The following is a 20,263-nucleotide window of genomic DNA, read 5'->3' on the forward strand; positions in this document are numbered from 1 at the left end:
CCAGGGCTGGAGTGCAGTGGTGTCATCATAGCTCACTACAGCCTCCAACTCCTGGGCTCAGGTGATCCTTCTGCCTCAGCCTCCCAGAGTGCTGGGATTACAGGTGTGAGCCATGGTGCCTAGGCTCCTTGCTTCTTTTTAATGAAATTAGTTTTCTGGAACCTTTAGAAGGTATGGTAACTTTTTCTAACTTCACAAAGCTCCCTCTCGATGCAGCATTCAAAAATATGACAGCTTGTTTTTTTGAAATTTCCTGGCTCTGTTCTCCACTTATATCAGTACCTACCTTCTCTTTCCTTTGTATCTATTGTCTCCATCTTACTTAGTTTTATTCCCAACATTTTTTTTCTCTCATTATAGGGTCACGTCCTGCAAGGGAGCCCTGGTTGATCCGTTTGAAAATATCGTGGGTCTTAGATGACTACATCTTTCAGACCTTAGAGTGGACTCCTTGCACTTAGGAATTAATTGGATCACTATTGGATTGTGCAAAATCCCTTCCTAGTGTTAGCTGCTTTCTCAGATTGGCCTATGCTTTCCAGTAAATACGTGTTGGTTATTTTGGGTTTATCCCCATCTCAAGTCCAAATGATATCCTGTGCTTTCTGAGGCACAAATGCTGATACTTCAGAGATCTCGTGGCTCTTCATGGTTTGTCTTTACCTACTTATATTTTGCAGTTTGTGGAAATTTCTTCTTACCTAGTTTTTTTTTTTTTCTTTTTTTAACTGTTGTCCAAGAATTTTATCTGTTTTTATGTAAGAATTTGGGGAAATTCAAAGACTATGCTGCTGCCATTCCTGCCAACCTCCCAGAATTTCCTTCTGGTTTTAGTTTGCATTTCTCTGGTATCTCATAATATTGGACACTTTTCATTTATCTATTAGCTTTTTGGGTTTCCTCAAGGTACTCAGCCATTGTGAACTCATATCTTTTGCGCCGTTTTTCCTTTGAACTGTCTAATTTTTTTTTTCAGTTAACATGCAGGAATCTTTATGTTTTCTCCCAGTGGCTTGCCTTCTCACTCGTAATTTCTTTGCTGATTAGAAATTCTTAATTTTAATGTGTAATATTTCAATCTTTCCTTTCATGGATAGTACTATTTATGTCCTGTTTAGGATAGTTTTCCCACTACCAAGTTGTATTTTTTATTCTAGAAACTTATTATTTTACAAAGGTTAAATCTCCATAGCTCATCTAACATTGTTTTTGTATAAGGCATGAAGAAGAGATTCTCACTCTCTACCCCTACCCCAAATACGGCTTTTTAGTATAGCATTTTACGGTAAAAAGATGTTTTCCACTGTCCTGCAGTGCCACTTTTGTCATGATCAAACATCCATTTATGAATGAATCTTTTCTGGACTTTGTTCCATTGGTCTGTTTTCCTCTTTTGTTGATACAGCATTGTCTTAATTACTGTAATTTTATAATAATAAGGTAATATTTGATAGTATAAATCCTCCATCTTTTGTTTTTCTTTATGAATGCTTTGGTTATAAGAATAACCTTTGCATATTCCTGTAAATTCTAAAGTCATCTAGTATATATCTATTTTAAAAATTTGATCATTCATATTAAATTTATAGATCAATTTGGAAAGAATGGGCATCTTTATAAAACTGAGCGTTCTAACCCCTGAATGTGATTATATCTCTACATTTATTTAATCTTTAATTTTTCTCAGAATGTTGTACAGTTTTCTGTGTAGAGGTTTTGCACATCTTTCGTTGCATTTATTCCTTAGTATTTGATGGTTTTAGGTGCTACTTTAAAAAATATCCTTTTTAAATGTCATTTTCTAATTGTTTCTTACTAATATAGTGTTCATTTTTGTTTGTTGGCGTTATGCCAAGAGATCTTGTGCTTCATCCATTCATTCACCTATTCATTCCATTGATATCTCTATATACAGTTACATATACAAATATATGTAATCGTGTCCTATAAGGACAATTGTGTCCTCATAAAAATTCCAGAGTTTTTATCATTTACCTTTCATTTCATAATTCATCTGGAATTGACTTTTATATATAGTATGAGGAATGAACAAAGATTGATTCCGCCGTCTCCCCCAATAGAGATAACCACTTGACCCAGCAACAGTGGGTGACTGATTGTATGTGGGTCTTTTTCTGAGCCCTTTATTTTACTTTTTATCTGTCTTTGCATTAGTACCACAATCTTATCATCTGCAAATAATGACACTTATTTCGTCCTTTCAACCTCATATTTTATTTCTTTGCATTGCCTTACTCCACTTGCTATAACCTCCAGTACAGTGTTAAGAAACAGCGAAAACTGTCCCTAATCTCAGAGAGAAAGCTTTTCAGTATTTCACTGTTAAGTATGAGGTTTGCTCTAGTGTTTTTTGAAATGCTTTTAATTAGATGAAGGAAGTTCCCTTCTAATACTAATTTGCTGAGAGTTTTTAAGTGTGAACAGGTGTTCAGTTTTAATGTTTATTTTCACCTATTGAGACTGATTCTGTGGTTTTTCTCTTTTATTCCATTAATGTAAGTTACATTGATATGGTTATGATTTTTACATCTGTGTTCATGAGCAATATTAGCTTTTCTTGTGTTGTTTTTTTTATCAGTCTTTAGTATCAAAGTTATACTGGCCTTATAAAATGATTTGAAAAATAATGTTTCTTCTTCTATTCTCTGAAAGAGTTTTCTCTGAAAGAGTTTTTGTAATATTAGTTGCATTTCTTCCTCAAATGTTTAGAAGACTTCACTGGGCTGACAGAACTTTGGGGGGAAGGTTATTGATTATTGATTTAGTTTCTTTGTTAGGTAACTATGCATATTTTTAAATTTGTTTTGTTCATTTGTGGTAAGTTATGCCTCAAGGTGTTTATCCATTTCACCCACAATTTCAAGCCAATTGATAAAAGTTTATTGATAATATTATCTTACCTTCTTTATACCTGTAGAATTTGTAATGATGTCTTCTTTTATATTCCTAATAATAGTAATTTGTGTTTTCTGTTTTCTTAATCTTGATAGATGTTTATTAATTAATTTTTTTAAGAACCAACTTTTTGCTTAGATTTTTCTCAGTTGTAGCAGTTTGTTGATTTCTGCTCTTTTAATTTTTTTTTCTGTCTACTTTTTCTGGATTTAATTTATTGCATTTTTCAATTTGAGATCAAAGCTTAGATCATTGATTTTTAGTCTTTTTTCTTTAAAATATACATTTGGAACTGTAAATTGTCCTCTAAGCACTGCTGTAATTGCATTCCACAAATTTTCATATATTTTGTTTTCATTATCTTTCAGTTCATTCAGTCAATGTAATTTTCATTGTGATTTCTTCTTTAACCCATGTGTTGTTTAGGTTGCTAAATTTCCAATATTTCAAAATATCCTGGTTGTCTTTCTTTTACTGATTTGTCAGATAATATATGCTGTATGATTTCAAGCCCTCAAAATTTGTTCAGGCTAACTACATGGCTCAGTATGTAGTCTGTGAATGTTCCTTGTACACTTGAAAAGAATGTGTATTCTGCAGTTGTCAGGTGGAGTGTCAACTAGGTCAAGCTGTTTGATAGTGCTATTTAAGTTCTCTATCTGGCTGTAAGTAGATTTGTCTTCTTTCCTTAAGGTCCATTTAAGCTATATGTATTTTGAAGCTATGCTACTAGATTCATACACATTTAGGATTATTATATTTTTTGTGAGTTGACCCTTTTATCTGGAAGAAATCGCCCTACTTGTCTCTAATAATACTGTGATGTCTACTTCATCTGTTATTAATATGCTCATCCAGTTTTTTAAAGGTTTTGTTGCACCAAAAAAAGAAGAAAAGATAAACAAAATAATTGCAAAGAGAATTGAAATTTGTCATTAAAAAGTCAAATGGACATTGTATACTGAAAAATACAATATCTGAAATTAAGAACGCATTAGATGAGGTGTTAATGGCTTTCCATGCTTTAAAGCTTCCAGTTTCCTAATACTTAAAGTGTATCTTCTGAAATACCACTTAGTTTTATCCATTCTGATAAAATATATCTTTTAATTGGCATAGTAAGTTTATAAAAGATAATTTCTGTGTAATTGAGTTTTTAAGTGATTTTTTTTGGTCCCATTCTTTGATCCTTTATTCCTCTCTTTATGTGTTCTTTTGCAGTGATTGCTTATTTTTAATTATACCATTTGTCTCTAAGCTTTTTAGATACACATTCTTTTATTAGTGGTTATGAATCCTTGACTTAATACAGTGTACCTTAAATTAGAATTTTTAACATTTCCCAATCACTGCAAGAGCTTTGTGTGTGTGTGTATGAGAGACAGACAGACAGACAGACACTATCTCACTGTCTTGTCCAGACTAGGGTACAGTGGCATGTTCACATCTCACTACAGCCTCCAACTCCCAGTAGGCTCAAGGGAGTCTCCTGGCTCAGCCTCCCCAGAAGTTAAGACTACAGGTGCATACCACCACACCCAGCTAATTTGTTAACTTTTTGTAGAGACAGGGTCTCACTGTGTTGCCCAGGCTGATTTCGAACTCCTGGCCTTAAGCAGTCCTCCCACGTTGGCCCCCCAAAATGCTAGGGTTTACATGCATGAGCCGCCTTACCCACCCAGCAAGAAACTTAAAATAGTTTAACTCCATTTATTTCTCTCCAGCTTTTTGTGCTGTTTCAATCATGTATTAAAATTCTACACATATTTTAAATCCCATGAGTCATTATTATTACTCCATTATGCAGTCAGTATTCTTTTACATTCCAATATGCCTCCTCCTAGGACCATCTTCCTTGGAACCGAAGAACTCCATTCGGTTTGCTGGCAAGAAATTCATTCAGCTGTTATTTGTCTGAAAATGTCTTTATCTTCACTATTAAAAGATATTTTCATTTTGTTAACAACTCTAGGTTGGCATTTTGTCTTCAGCTCTTTTCAAATACCATTCCAATGTCATCTAGCTCCCATAGTTTCTGTTGAAAAGTAGTCATTTGTCTGATGGGTGTTCCTTTGAAAATAATGCATCTTTTTTCCTGTGGCTGATTTCAAAATGATCTCTTTGTCTTGGTTTTAAGTCATTTGAATATGATATGCCTAAATGTGATTTTCTTTCTCCTTGGTGCTCTCAAAACTTCCAGAATTTATGGGTTGATGTATTTCATCGTTTTTGGCAAGTTTGCCATTATTTCTTCAAATATCTCCTGCTTCCTCTCCATTCTGCCAAATCTTGATATATTTTGTTTTCATTATCTTTCAGTTCATTCAGTCAAAATAGTTATTAATTTTCACTGTGATTTCTTCTTTAACCCATGTTTAACTCATTTTTTTTTTTCTTTTTTTTGAGACAAGAATCTCACTCTTTTTGCCTGGGCTAGCGTGCCATGGCGTCAGCCTAGCTCACAGCAGCCTCAAACTCCTGGGCTCAAGCAATCCTTCTGCCTCAGCCTCCCGAGCAGCTGGGACTACAGGCATGCGCCACCATGCCTGGCTAATTTTTTCTATATATTTTTAGTTGTCCAGCCAATTTCTTTCTATTTTTTTTAGTAGAGACGGGGTCTCGCTCTTGCTCAGGCTGGTCTCGAACTGCTGAGCTCAAACGATCCGCCCGCCTCGGCCTCCTGGAGTGCTAGGATTACAGGCGTGAGCCACGGCGTCTGGACTTAACTCATATTTTAAAAGAAGAAATCCTTCTCCCTCTCTCCAGTTACACAGATTTTATAAATTTTGACTGTATCTTTTATATTCTTTTGTGTTTTCCATTCCTTTTTTTCTGCTTTAGTTTAGAAATACTCTCTTGATCTGTCCTCTAGTTCACTAGTACTTTTTTCTGCTTTGTCCAGGATGCTATTTATAAATTGCTATGTTGATCTCTTTTCAACAATTTTTTCATCCTTTTCCCCTGTTTGGGGGTACATAGTTATTTCTGTGTCCCTATTAAGTAACTCCAGTGCATGAATCACATGTGAGTTGGTTTCTGTTTCTAGTCTTTCCCTTGTATTTTTGTTCATTTGTTTTCCTTTGTTCCTTTTAGCTCTGTGTGTGTGTGTGTGTGTGTGTGTGTGTGTGTGTGTGTGTGTGTGTGTTGTTTTGGTCATGCATGGCCTTGTAATTTTTTTTATCAGAGACTTGACATTATGGGTGAAAAAAGAGGCTCCAAGTGATCTTCTGTTGTGGTTTAAGGTTTTTAGGTGGGCAAATGGTGTACTGGTAAATCATCATGATTCTGTCAATGTTTGGTTTTAGGCTTTTTTTAGGTCTGTTTTAATGTTGCTCTTAACCCTCAAGGCATGGCTCTCTTAGCCTCTCACATGAAAGCTCAGAGTGTTTACCATGACCTTTCCACTTTGATTGGTTGACCTCCATCATCTTTCAACAAGTGCTTCTCCCTGCTTCTCAGCCCCAGACCCCAGTAGTTCTGCAGCTTTAGCCCCTTCCCTAACTTCTGTGTTTCTGTTTCATTGCTGGTCCATGGAAAGGTATTATCTTGGCTTTAGTGCCACTATATCTTTTTTTAAAAAGAAAGAGAGGAAAGGATTTCAAAAATACAAAAAACTACTACCCAAATCTGCTATCCAGATTTAACATATGTTCGTGTTTTGCCTTGTTTGCTTGAAATATCTTTAAAAGAAAGAAAAAAGCTGTTATATATAACTCAAGTTCAAGCCTTAGTTCCTTTTCAATCCCCCTTTCACAGAAATAGCCACTGTCCTGAAGTTGGTGTGTTCATTCTTATGCATATGGTATTTTTAATATTTAAGTAAAATATTTTAAATTTTATATAAATTTACGTAAATAACACATTTTCATTTAACATTGTTTTTAGAGTTATCCATGATATTTTTAGATCTAGTGTTTAACTGTCTTGTATCCATGTATGAATTTTATTTATTCGTTCCTTTACTGATATTCAGTAAGTTCACATTTCCAATTGCTTTTATTACATATATTGCTGTAGCAATCATTCTTATCCACATCTTTTTTTTTTCTTTTTTGAGACAGGGTCTTGCTCTGTTGCCTGAGCTAGAATACAGTGGCATCTTCATAGCTCACTACAACCTCAAACTCCTAGGCTCAAATGATTCTCCTGCCTCAGCCTCCCAAGTAGCTGGGCCTACAGCATGTACCACCATGCCTGATTAATTTCACATCTTCTATTATGCATACTTCCTGGAGAACATTCACAAGTTTCTTTAGTTAATATACCTAGAAGAGGAATTGCTAAGTCACAGGGAATGTACATTTTTAACTTAGTGAGTATTGGCAATTGCTCTCCAAAATAGCTTTTCAAGTTACTCTCTAAACCAGAAATGTATAAGATTTCCTATTTCTCAAGCTTCACACAGTGGCAGTATTATAACCAATGAGGTTTACCTGATGTGCAATAATTGCTGAAAGATTTCCCATTTCTCACATGCTTGCCTTTTTTGCCAGCTTAATGGTTTGAAACATGACTCATTTTCTGATTTGCCTTCCCTGATTACTAGTGAGATTGAGTGTCTTTTTTTGTTTTCTTTTTTGTGAATTGCCTGTTTATCTCCTTAGCCCATTTTTTGGTTAGGATATTTGTATCTGGATGTGAATACTTTGTCAGTCCTTTGTCTATTTAACATACACAGTATTTTTTTAGTGCTATGTTTTGAGTTTGTGTTTTCTTAAGGGATGTTTTCAGCATAAGCTTTGAATGCTACCTTGATCAGATATTTGGGAAGAGTTTTGATACTCCCTCGTTCTTAACGTTCCTCTTTTCTTCTTTTTTCAGACCCTTTGGAACAGATGATCGTCATGTTTAGATATTAGCAATCACATACGTGTATGTCTGCATTTGAAAATGGCAGAGGGAAACAACAGTGAAGAGATAATTCACTTGAATAACTTTCACTGCCACCGGGGACAAGGTAAGTTTGTTCATTCTCACTTCTCCCTTTCCTTACTTCTTTTAGTATTGTAGCTACATCTTCTTTGAAGTGAGCTTATATTGCACCGTTTAGAATCCAGAGACAGTTCATTTTTAGACCTCAGAACATCAGGTATAAAAGGAGTTGGCAGAATACTAGAATTGTGTTAAATGATGATACCTGCTGGCCCGAATGAAGTTTAAGAATCATAGATCACAAGTAGATTAATAAGCTATTATTTAGCAAAAAAGCTATGAATATGCAGTCATTGTGTCTTAAGAGGTGGGATTATGGGAACAGTGTCAGTTCTCTGTTTTTGGAAGAATGGTGACTGCAGAGGAACACTTCTCTCAGTCCATATGATCTAAAAGACTATAAGTGCTGCCAAAGTGACTTTGTGTTCACACGATGCTTAAAATCCTTTTTTGCCAGAAGATTCTGACTTAACCTCATGGGGAATTTTAGAACATGTACTTTTTTGTTTTACCATGTTTAAAATTTTAGAAAATTCATTAATTTGTAAAGGGAAGAGTGCCTGCATTTCAGTAACGTTCTTAAATATGTATGAAATTTCCTGTCGAATCCCAATTCACATATACACTTGGACTAAAAGGGAAAAAAATGCTGAGGAGTAAGAAAGGAATCCTTAATGTATTTATTCTTTGTAAGTATAAATTCCATGGAAGAAGTTTTACTGGTTTTGTTTTCTCCCATTGATAATATTTTGTGCTATGAAGATGATTTTTTTCCAGCAGGGAGTAAATTATAGTTGACCCTTAAACAGTGTGGGGATTAGAAGAGCCAACCCCCAGTGTAGTCGGAAATCCACATATGACTTTCATTTGTTTTTTTTTTTTGAAAGAAGGGTAGTCAGGAGGGGGGTTCAATTTCCTTTGTTTTTTTGAGACAGAGTCTTATTCTGTTGCTCTGGGTAGAGTGCAATGGCATCATCATAGCTCATTGTAAACTGAAACTCCTGGGCTCAAGTGATCCTCCTGCCTCAGCCTCCCAAGTAGCTGGGACTACAGGAGCATGCCATGATGCCCAGCTAATTTTTCTATTTTTAGTAGAGACAGGATCTCTCACTCTTGCTCAGGCTGGTCTTGAGCTCCTGAGCTCAAGCAGTCCTCCTGCCTTAGCCTCCCAGAGTGCTGAGATTACAGGCATGAGCCACTGCACCCAGCCCATGTATAACTTCTGACTCCCTGAAGGCTTAACTACTAATAGCTTACAGTTGACTGCAAGCCTTGCCAGTGACAGTCAATGAACACATATTTTGTATTTTATATGTAGTATATACTGCATTCTTATAATAAAGTAAGCTAGAAAAAAGAAAATGTTAAGAAAATCATAAGAAGAGGAAATATATTTACTATTTATTAAGTGGAAATAGAACATCTGAAAGGTCTTCATCCTTGTCCTCACACTGTAGGCAGAAGAGTAGGCAAAAGGAGAAAGGGGTTGGTCTTACTGTCCCAGGAGTGGCAGAGGCAGAAGAAAATCCACATACAAGTGGACCCTTACAGTTCAAATCTGTGTTGTCGTTCAGGGGTCAATTGTATATATATTTGGCTTTCAGATCATTTTAAATTGAGCAAATTTTATTAAGCAGATAAATTGAGAAAAATAAAATTGCTCAAGTTATGCAAATATAGTACAAAAGAAGTACTGGGTTTTAAGATTTTAAATTAATGGTTTTAAATTAGTCGTTGTTGTTGTCTTTTAATTGATTCTTAAATATTCTTGAACAGAGTTTCTTTAAGAACAGCTAATTGCAGCCAGGCATGGTGGCTCATGCCTATAATCCCAGCACTTAGGGAGACTGAGGTGGGAAGATCATTTGAGCCTAGGGAGATCAAGTCTGCAGTGAGCTATGATCATGCCACTGCACTCCAACCTGTGGGACAGAGCAAGATCCCATCTCTAAAAAAACCAACTAATTCCTTTTGGAAAATTACTGACTTTGGAAGTATATTTTTTGTTAGACAAATCTGTATCCTCTGCACCCATCGCAAGAATTTTCTTCAGGTGGATAGATTTGTTCTGTTTTTATTAGCTGCATTAATTTTTGTTTTGCACCAACCTCTGTAGTTTGTTATTTTTTTTTTAAGTGTATAGTTCATTGAGTTTTGACAGATGAATGTACCACCTCAATAGTGATGTAGAACATTTCTGTCACCCCAAAAAGATTCCCTTGTGCCTCTTTGCAGTCAATCCTTACCCGACTCCTGGCCTAAGGAAACCACTGATCTGCTTTTTGTCACTGTCCAATTTCATATAAATGGACTCATGCGTTATATACTCTTTGTACCTGAATTCTTTTGCTCAACATAATGTTTTTGAGATTCATCCATGTTGTTGCATGTATCAGTAATTCATTCCTTTTTAATTGCTAAATACTATTTTACCTACTTACACCCAGTGGAAACAGGCTTAAAAATGAAGGTAAAATAAAGAAAGATTGAAAGTACAGGAATGAATAAATATACATCATACAAATATCTAAAAAAAAAGAGCTAGTATGTCTATATACTGTCAGATAAAACTGATAGAAACCAGAAGCGTTAATAAAGATAGAATTCATAATGACAAAACATTTAGAGCACTGGGAAGATAAAACAGAGCTAATCCCTGTACTCCAAGTAACATGATACAAAAATATACAAAGCAAAAATTGACAAATCTAAAAGCAGAATTGGACAAATCCACAATCATAATAGGAGTTAACACATTTCTTTCGGTGATTGAGAGAGCAGGCCCAGGCATTTGTATGGGCCTTCCACACATTCCACAGAAGAGTGGAAGAGCATGGCCAACAAACTTGACATAATAGACATGTGTGGAATACTGCTCCCTATGAATTTACCCAAATTAGCCATATTTTAAGCCAGAAAATTTTAAGTTTCAGAGGATTGAAATCATACAGATTATGTTCTCTAACCACATTGAACCATAAATTATTTATAGAGGTTAAATTAGAAAATCTCAGTATGTGTGGAAAATAGGAGTATACTTAAGAACAACCCAGGGTTCAAAGGAGAAATCACAATGGAAATTAGATATTTTGAGTTGCATGATAATGAAAATATTAATATAATATGTTGAAATTTATGAGATACTTCTAATGCCATGTTTTGAAGAAGACTTGTGGCCTAAAATACATGTACTAAATAAGCAGTAAAGCTGAAAAATTGATAATGAAAACCAAGGCTTAGCAAATTTAAAGAGCCAAGTGGTCAGTATTCAGCCTTGCAGGCCATGTGATCTCTGCTGCAACTACTCAGCTATACCATTGTAGCATGAAAGCAGCTATAAACTAAATATAAACGCATGAGCATGGCTGCATTCCAGTAAGGACATGACGTAACAGATACTATCCTATACTGCAGATGGGAGTGTAAATTAGTACAAACAATTTGGAAAATTTCTAGCATTACCTACTAAAATTGAATCTGTGCTTATCCTATGGCTTAGCAGTTCCATTCCTAGAATGTACCCAACTGGAATGAGTACTGCAAAGACTTATATAAGAATGTTTATAATGGCATTATCCAAAATTGGCACCAACTCAAGTGTCCATCAACAAAAGAATAATTTATGATATATTCACATGGTGGATTAAATACAGCAGAGAGAACTACAGCGGCATGCAACATGGGTGCATCTCAAACATGTTATTTGCAAGAAAGCTAGACAGAGAAGAACGTATACTCAAAAACAGCACTTGTCTGTGGAGATAGAAATCCTCCCTTTGGGGAGGAAGGAGAGAGTAGTGATTGAAAGAAGCACAGGAAGGTTACCAGTGCGCTGGAAGTATTTCCTGACCTGGTGATGGTTACCCACGGATGGGCCTTTTGTATTAACTCGTGAGGCTATCCACATGATTTGTAGCATTTGCTTTATTATTATTTATGATTTTTTAAACTTACGTTTTTAAAAACTAATCAAAACCTCATGTGTTTATATATGTGTGGTATGTAGTATCTTGTCAGCCACTGGACTTTAAGGTGATAGGTTTCAAACCAACTTTCACTGGGTCCCCCAGGGTTGTGTACCTTTTTCTTGGGCCAATTCTTCCAGAGAGGAATCTATAGTTTCCTGAATAAGGACTGTAAGACTGTGTGCAAGAATTCAGAGAACCAAGCAGCAGAAGGCAGCTGGGATCTTACTCCTTAAGCCTATTTCAGCAGTGCTGCTTTTCCCTTTTAACTCCAGTGCCTGGTGTACCAAAGGCTAGAGCTTCTCTTTCTCAGTATCTCTTTAGTATGAACCTCCATGGGGCAGGTCTTCTGGAATGGCTCAGCGAGGAGCGAGGAACTTAGCATCCTCTCCCTAAAAAATCAACAATAGGCCGGGCGAGGTGGCTCACGCCTGTAATCCTAGCACTCTGGGAGGCCGAGGCGGGCGGATTGTTTGAGCTCAGGAGTTCGAGACCAGCCTGAGCGAGACCCCGTCTCTACCAAAAATAGAAATAAATTAATCGGACAGCTAAAAAAATATATAGAAAAAAAAAATTAGCCGGGCATGGTGGCGCATGCCTGTAGTCCCAGCTACTTGGGAGGCTGAGGCAGTAGGATTGCTTGAGCCCAGGAGTCTGAGGTTGCTGTGAGCTAGGCTGACGCCACGGCACTCACTCTAGCCAGGGCAACAGAGTGAGACTCTGTCTCAAAAAAAATAAATAAATAAAATTATACAAAATTGTTGAAAACAACCATTCAAAGACTGGAAATTGGCCAAAGGCATACAATAATTGAGAACATTTGTTCAGGAAAATCTACTGACTCTGGGTAAGAAGAGTGAAAATATATGGAGTTTTAGTCTGGGGCTGCTCCCATTCTCTTAGTGGCTTCCCAGGTCCATCTCTTTCCTATGGTAAAGTTCTACCTGGGCCGGCCCTGCCTGTGGAGCAGGCTGGGAAGACGGATGGTGAAAAGGGCAGACTTTATTTGGAGAAGAATGGAGGGAGGGAGGGGGAATTCCATGCCCAGGGACATTGTCAAAAGCGGTAGAAATCCCAGTGACAAACAATCATAAAAGGCGAACATCGCAGCTAATCTGAGGTCTAGATACTGGTCAGGGCAAGCAGCAGACTGGCCATAAATTTAGCAGGGAGATCAGGGAATGAGACAGGCAAAGAATGCCTAAGTAACTTACATATCCTTGGTGGTCCGAAAGGTTATACGTATGCACAAGGTGATAAACACACTTGAGAGACGTAAGAGGCCCTAGCAAGCTGCTATTCCTTGTCAGAAATTGATGCTTTGCAAAGGCAGAACTAAAAGCTAGAACAGACTTGTAATGTCCCTGAACTCTGATGAATTCTCCAAACCACACAGATCCAGTTGCAAAGAGTGGAAGCATTACTGGCTCAAGATGTTTAAGCATGGCTGTCCACTAAGCTTATGCTGTCCCAGGGGTAACTCCTGGGACGCAAGGCTTAAAAATGAAAACAGGAATTAAAAAGAAAAAAGACCTGAACAGAGATCATCCCCACACTGGGGAAAACAGACTCCACAGAATGAGTCTATACAAGGCACAAACAAAAACAGCAACAACTACTACTCCCGGTGCAGGGGCGGGATCAGAATCCACAGTTGTTATGGTATATTATCTTAAATATACAGTTTTCAACAAAAAATACTGAGACAAACAGGAAAGTCTGACACATACACAGGTGAAAGAATCCATAAAGGCTCTCTCTCTGGAAACTAATGTTGAAGTTAGTAGAGATTTCAAATTACTTGTTATAAATATGTTCAAAGAACTAAAGAAAACCACATTTAAAGAATTGAAAGAAAGTATGATGACAGTGAGTCATTAAATAAAGAACATTGGTAAAGCACTAGAAATGATTTTAAAAAAGAACAAAGCTGAGCACAGTGGCTCGCAACTATAGTCCCAGCTGTTCGGGAAGCTGAGGTAGGAGGATTGCTTAAGGCCAGGAGTTGGGGACCAGTCTGAGTGATACGGTGAGACCTCATCTCTTTAAAAAAATATATATATGGAAACTCTGGAGGTCAAAAGTACAATAACGAAAATGAAAAATTCACTAAAGATCTGTTTGACAACAGATCTGAGCTAGCAGAAGAATAAGTGATTGACAGAGATTATCTGATCTGTAGAATAGAAGGAAAAAAGAATGAAGAAAAATGAAAAGAACTTCAAAGAATTTTGAGGATACCATTAGCTTATTAACATATGCGTAATGAAAGTCTCAGAGGGAGAGGAAAGAAAAACAGAAGGGACAGAAAAAAATATTTGAATAAACAGTGGCTGAAAACTTCCTAAATTTGATGAAAAATGTTAATCTGTACATCTAGGAAATGGACTCCCAAGAAGGATAAATACAAAGAGATCTACACCTACACTCATCTTTGTCTTTTGCCTGGGTGGCTGTGGCTTGTCACTTGGCTACGTAGGATAGAAGAAGAAATGTAGAAATGTCTTTGCTTACAATACAGACTGAATCACCTCTGATTTCTGGTCTCAAAAGTATCTTGTGCCATCGATTTCTGTCCTATTCTGGGATTCACCATGAATTAGGCCACTTCTGGTCAGCTGTCCCCTCTGTAGGCTGTGGGTTTGAACCTTCTCCAATCTGCTGAAGCACTTGCCACCTGTAAATATACTGTTTATCAGAATTTTGTTAAATTCTCCTGCCTACTAGGAGCTCCCTTCTCTTCTTTGTGTACTCGAGGGTATATACTTTTTTAAAGTTCCCTTACTGTCATTTTAGTGGAGTTTTAGGAAATGATGGTGATAATCACTTGGATTCATTCTGCCAGGTTTAACTGGAAGTTCTTTATAATGTACCTATTCAGGCCCTCAGTTCAGTTGGTTACATTTGTCAGTCTAAGAACTATAAGTAGTAAGCATCTTGTCTGGGTTTTCTCAACTAATCTTCACATTTATTTTAGGAGGGGCAGGTGAGGAGAAGCAGGCAAGGAGGGGCAGGGCCATAAGTATTTTAAGTAGGCAGCCTTTTTAACCTTTTTTAAATGTTGAGGAAGTGGATGTTTAAAGAAGTTAGGTAACAACCCCAATAGCTAATGTGTGGTAGAGCTGAGATTTAAACTCAGGCTATCTGACGTTAGATGCTACAGATGCAACTGTTGTCCCTGGCATCACAGCTGCTTTCTTATAGGAATGAAGTGAAATCATTGATTTTTGATTGCTTTTCAAATTGTAGAGTGCCAAGAAATACTTGAGGCATTAACCTTGAGAAAGACATTACAGCTTTAATGGAGGAATTTCAGAAATTGTAATGATGATGCCTCTTTCTTGTTCTTCTTTCTCCTTCCTTACTTTAAGCTCACTTAATGCATTTTCTCTTTATTGCCCATTTTGACCTTGACATTTCCATCAAACCAGACAGGAAAAAATATCAGCTTGTGTTATCCTGTAATTCATATCAAACATGTTCTGTCTTTAGACAGATAAAAGGAAGAAGAGACCTTGAACAGAATTACTATATCTAGATGGTTAAAATTATAGTTGTATTTAATAGGAAACTAGGAAAGTTAAATTGTTTATTGTCATAGATGCTAAGTGGGTGCTTGACTAAAACATTAAAATATGTTTGCTTAAATGATTCTTAAAGTTTATGTCTAAGGTGAGCAAATTTTAGTGTTTTAAATGAAAATATTACTGTTTCTGAGTGATCATTTTTTCAGACCTAGCAGTTTAAATAAAAAAGTCTTTTATTCCTGGGAGGAATAGAGATGGCTGAGAGGCCATGGTTTCACTTTAAAGAAATCAGCAGTCCAGAAGATTTTATCGAGAGATTTCTTCAACCCTAATATTAATACAAGAAAAAAGTTCATATTTTGCACATAGTAATTGTCAGATTTTCTTTAGCAAGTCCCCAAATGTATTATTGGCAAAAATCAGCACAGAAACATGAGTCTTAATGCTTGAGTGCTTGTGCTGCTAGTGGACTATACTAGTAGCTATGAACTTGGCTTTAGGCCTGACCTTTTTCACACCAAAATTGAACTAAAGGATTGAATATGATCGTGCCAGCCTCCCAGTAACAGTGTTCTCTGCCTTCCTGTAGACTGGATCAATCTCAGAGATGCGCCCATCACCATATCTGACTCCTCTGATGAGGAAGGGATTCCAATGCTGGTAACCCCGGCTCCTCAGCAACATGACGAAGAGGACCTGGATGATGATGTCATCCTGACAGAAGTGAGTTTTCTTAAACTGTTGCAAGTTAGTCTCTGATTTTTCACCCACTCTGTGGGCCTTATTATAGAACAGCCGAGAGCACCTCTGTGCACTTGTTACACATTTCTAAGAACAGCCCCTCTCCATTCCACCTCCTGTCCCCTTAAATTGAAAAGCCATGAACCTCTCTACCCTTGCTCTATCTGACTATGCATGCACCAGTCTACACTGTCATAATTCCTACATTATAATGTATCTTACTGTCAGGTAGGGCGTATCTCCCTGTATTACCGCACATTTTTCAGAATCGTCCTAGACATTCTTATACATACATTTTTATGTTTTATGTTCAGCTTTTTTAGTTGCAGAATATAAATAGATATGTAGATAATCAGTTTGTCTAATCCAAAACAAATGTTATTGTTATATCTATAGAACAATTTTTACAGTACTTTTTTTTTTTTTAAGAGACAAAGTCTTGCTCTGTTAACCAGGTTGGAGTGCATTGGCCTGATCTTAGGTAACTGGAACCTCGAATTCCTGAACTCAAGTGATCTTCCTGCCTCAGCCACCCTAGTAGCTAGGAGTATAGGTGTGCACCCCCACACCTGGTTTTTAAATTTTTTTTGTAGAGATGAAGTCTAGCTATGTTGCTCAGGCTAGTCTTAATTAAACTCCTAGGCTCAAGCAATCCTCCTGCCTTGGCCGCCCACAGTGCTAGGATTACAGGCGTGAGCCACCACACCCAGCCAGTACTGACTCTTTCTAACCAAGAACAAGTTTTGTCTTTCTGTGTAGTTAGCCTTTTATATTCCTCAGCCAGAGCATTTTGAATGTTTCTTAATATAGATATTTTAACATTCATTGTTCTTTCTTGGTTGTTTTGTCTTTTCTCTTGCTTTTGTGAATGGTATCTTTTCTTCCATTGTACTTTTTAGCTGTTGTTTTTGTTTTTTTAATTTAAAGGTCTGTTGCTTTTTTTTTTCTTTTCCCTTTTTTTTTTAAGTTTAAAGATCTCAATTGGCTTTACTGTGATTCTAGAATCAGGTAACACTTCATTCCATAAAAATAACATAAGAGTTCCAATGAGCTGAGTAGAGGAGGTTGGCTTTAGAGACAGAAAAGGGCTGAAGAAAGCAGAAGCAAAGAACAAAGAGCATATTAGTCCTTTCAAAGTTCTTTTCTTATAAGGTGGGACTAGGAGACAGAATAGTAGAAAAATGACTAGTTACCAGGTTACTTCAGGCTACCTTTTCTGTGTGAGGATTAAAGCAGAAGGAACTTCATTATAATGCTGATTGAAGATTTAAACTGTTTCGGAAACTGACAGTTACCTGTTACCTCTCTTGATTTCTTGGAAGGTCAGATGACAACTTAGTTTAGGTTCAGTGAGGTGGACTTTAGCATGGGTGACTCCATTTTGGTTTTTAATCTGGTCTTTTGGGGCCTAGTGCAGAAACTTAGTCCAAAACAGTGGCCTCCTATAATTTTTATTTAACATTTCTTCCCTTTTGAGGCATCAGCACTACTCACTTACCATCATTTTGGGTTTTCCAGTCCCAGCATGCCATTCGTAAGTTATGTATGGTGTCCTCTTCATTGTCATGCATTTCTTTCAGTTTTTGTTGCTCCAGCTGGAGAGAGACCATTTTACCTTTGACAGATGGCTATATGGAAGCATTTAAAACCTTTTGAAGGGCTGGATGTGTTAGCTCATGCCTATAATTCTAGTCCTGTGGGAGGCTAAGGTAGGAAGATCCCTTGAGGTCAGGAGTTCAAGACCAGCCTGGGCAACATAGTGAGACCCCTGTCTCTACAAAAAATACAAAAATTAGCTGGGTGTGGTGGTGTGCTCCTGTAGTCCCAGCTACTCAGGAGTCTGAGGGAGGAGAATTACTTGACCCCAGGAGTTTGAGATTGCAGTGAACTGTGATGACACCACTAAGCTCTAGCCCAGGCGACAGAGTGAGATCCTGTTTCAAAAAAAAAAGAAAGAAAACTTTTTGAGAGGATACAGTATACCAGGGAGGCTGGCAGGGTAATACCACGAATTTGGATGGAGTATTCTCCTTAGCTCTGGTCCTGTGAACCAAACCAAGACAGACAAGGAGTCTACCTATTTTAACCAAGTAGTTGGCTTTGCCATACTCAGTGTGTTTGTTTATGTGCAAGAAGTGTTGTCAGCTGTACAGATTCCTTTCCGTTTAGTTAGCATTGCATGACTGGGTTAAATTAAAGCAGGGAGTACAAGCTACCTGCAGAAGCTACTGATTATGAAATTTCAGCTACAACATTATCCTGTCAAGGAAAAGAAGCATAAGTAAGGAGAAATTAAGAGGGTTAAGAGTCTTACGGTAGTCTTACTCCAATGGTTGGGAAAAGCTGTCCACAGCATGAAATTGGTCACTTCTTGTCCTGGTTCGCAGTTTGAATGTCTCTGGTTATGGCATCAGGCATTCTCGTAAACTCTCTATGAGGCTCACACATCAGGCATGAGACTTGTCCCTTGAAACTTACGGTGAGTTGTCCAGCTTCGGCTTATTGGGCTCCAGGAACTGAGCAGTTTTCCTTCAGTGGAGGGTTGTAGCCAGATACAGAGAAAACTAGAAGATTTCAGAATTCAGTCCAGTCTACAGGTAGATAATAAAAACTCAAAAACAGTGAACAGGGCTACAATATAATGACAGATTGTACTGTATTTTTCTTTTGAAATGTAATTTTTCTCGGTAAGAGTAGCCCCCATTTCCGTCAAAGATACATCACATTAAGACCAGTTTGCTTGATTATTTATATAAGTGCCACAAGAATAACCACACAGGCGCCTTTTAAATTTGCTTTGCTGGAAATTTTGACAAGGAATCTCAGATTGGACTTTAAAGAAACCTCTCAATACTAGGAAGCTAAACCAAGGCAGACATTAGATTTTGCCTTTGTATCTAGTATCTTGAGGTTCCTGGGCTTGCCAGGAGGTGACTTTTACTCATTCAGTATAAGGCAGGGAACCCTTGAAGCCAGGCACCGTATGCACATTTTCGAATGTGACATTTCAGTCAAAGCCTTGGTAATATAACCAGTTTCTGAATGTATCTTATTATAAAGAAAGCAGATTCTTATCGGACTTACACAAAAAACCATATTGCCATAAAAATGAGAATACTCAATAATGGTTTCTGGTACCACGTAGGAAGAAAAAGCAATGTTTCAATTTTTGTTTACAAAAGTATGCTTTACCAAATTGCTGGAAGCTATAGATAGCTTAAAAGAAAAAAAAAGTTTTCTTAAATTTGGAAAACAAAACATTAAAAGAACCAGCAATGTTTCAAATAAAGAAGCCATAAAAATCTTGAATTCTTTATCAGTTCATTCAGTCTCATGTAATTAATTCTTGCTCTGTTTGATCTTGGTTAACAGCTAATAGTCTACTGTTGACTGCAGCCTTACTGATAAAATAAACAGTCCATTAACACATATTTTTATGTTATATGTATTATATACTGTATTCTTTAAGCTAGAGAAAAGAAAATATTATTAAGAAAATCATAAGGAAGAGAAAATGTATTTACTTTTCATTAAGTGGAAATGGATCATCATAAAAGTCTTATTCTCCTCATTGTCATCATATTGAGGAGGCCGAGGAAGAGTAGAAAGGAAGGCAGAAGTGGAAGAAAATCCACATGTAAGTGGACCTGTGCACTTCAAACCTTGTTTAAGAATCAACTGTAGTTTCTCTCCCCCCTTTAGACCATCAGTCCTTAAAGCAGTTGCTAACCAGGTAGCTCTCAGTTTGCACTTCCAAAGGGATGGACTCCCATGTGAAAAAAGGTAGACAACTTACAAAACTTAGATCTAAACATTATTATTTGTCAAAACAACGAAAGGCGTAGGTAAAGGCCCAGTTAAGTTGAACTGGCTAGGGAAAAGCACCTTAAACAAAGGTAAGGTTTGTTAATGTAAACTTCATTTACGTATGTATGTATGTATGTATGTATGAATGAGTGAATGAATGACAGAGTCTTTCTCTGTCGCCCAGGCTAGAGTGACGGGGCATCAGCCTAGCTCACAGCAACCCCAAACTCCTGCGCTCAAGTGATCCTCCTGCCTCAGCCTCCCAGAGTGCTAGGATTACAGGCATGAGTCTTATTTTACAAAGAGTATCAAAATAGCTAGCTAAATGTCTGAAAGTTGTATTTTGGAAACTGATTTAGTTCCATAGAGTATCTT

The 20,263-nt window shown here is 37.0% G+C and overlaps 1 protein-coding gene across 1 annotated transcript in view; it reads left to right on the forward strand.

Moving 5' to 3' along the window:
* Positions 1 to 20,263, forward strand: part of RNF216 (ring finger protein 216) — a 155,272-nt gene that overhangs the window by 10,492 nt on the left and 124,517 nt on the right. The window contains exons 2-3 of the mRNA XM_012638905.1: positions 7,738 to 7,873; positions 15,930 to 16,063. Of these exons, the coding sequence (XP_012494359.1) occupies positions 7,807 to 7,873; positions 15,930 to 16,063 (201 nt within the window). The 5' untranslated portion in view covers positions 7,738 to 7,806. The remainder of the gene's footprint in view (positions 1 to 7,737; positions 7,874 to 15,929; positions 16,064 to 20,263) is intronic.

Source organism: Propithecus coquereli, unplaced genomic scaffold, assembly GCF_000956105.1.
Source record: "Propithecus coquereli isolate 6110/MARCELLA unplaced genomic scaffold, Pcoq_1.0 Scaffold137, whole genome shotgun sequence".
Classification (NCBI taxonomy): Eukaryota; Metazoa; Chordata; class Mammalia; order Primates; family Indriidae; genus Propithecus; species Propithecus coquereli.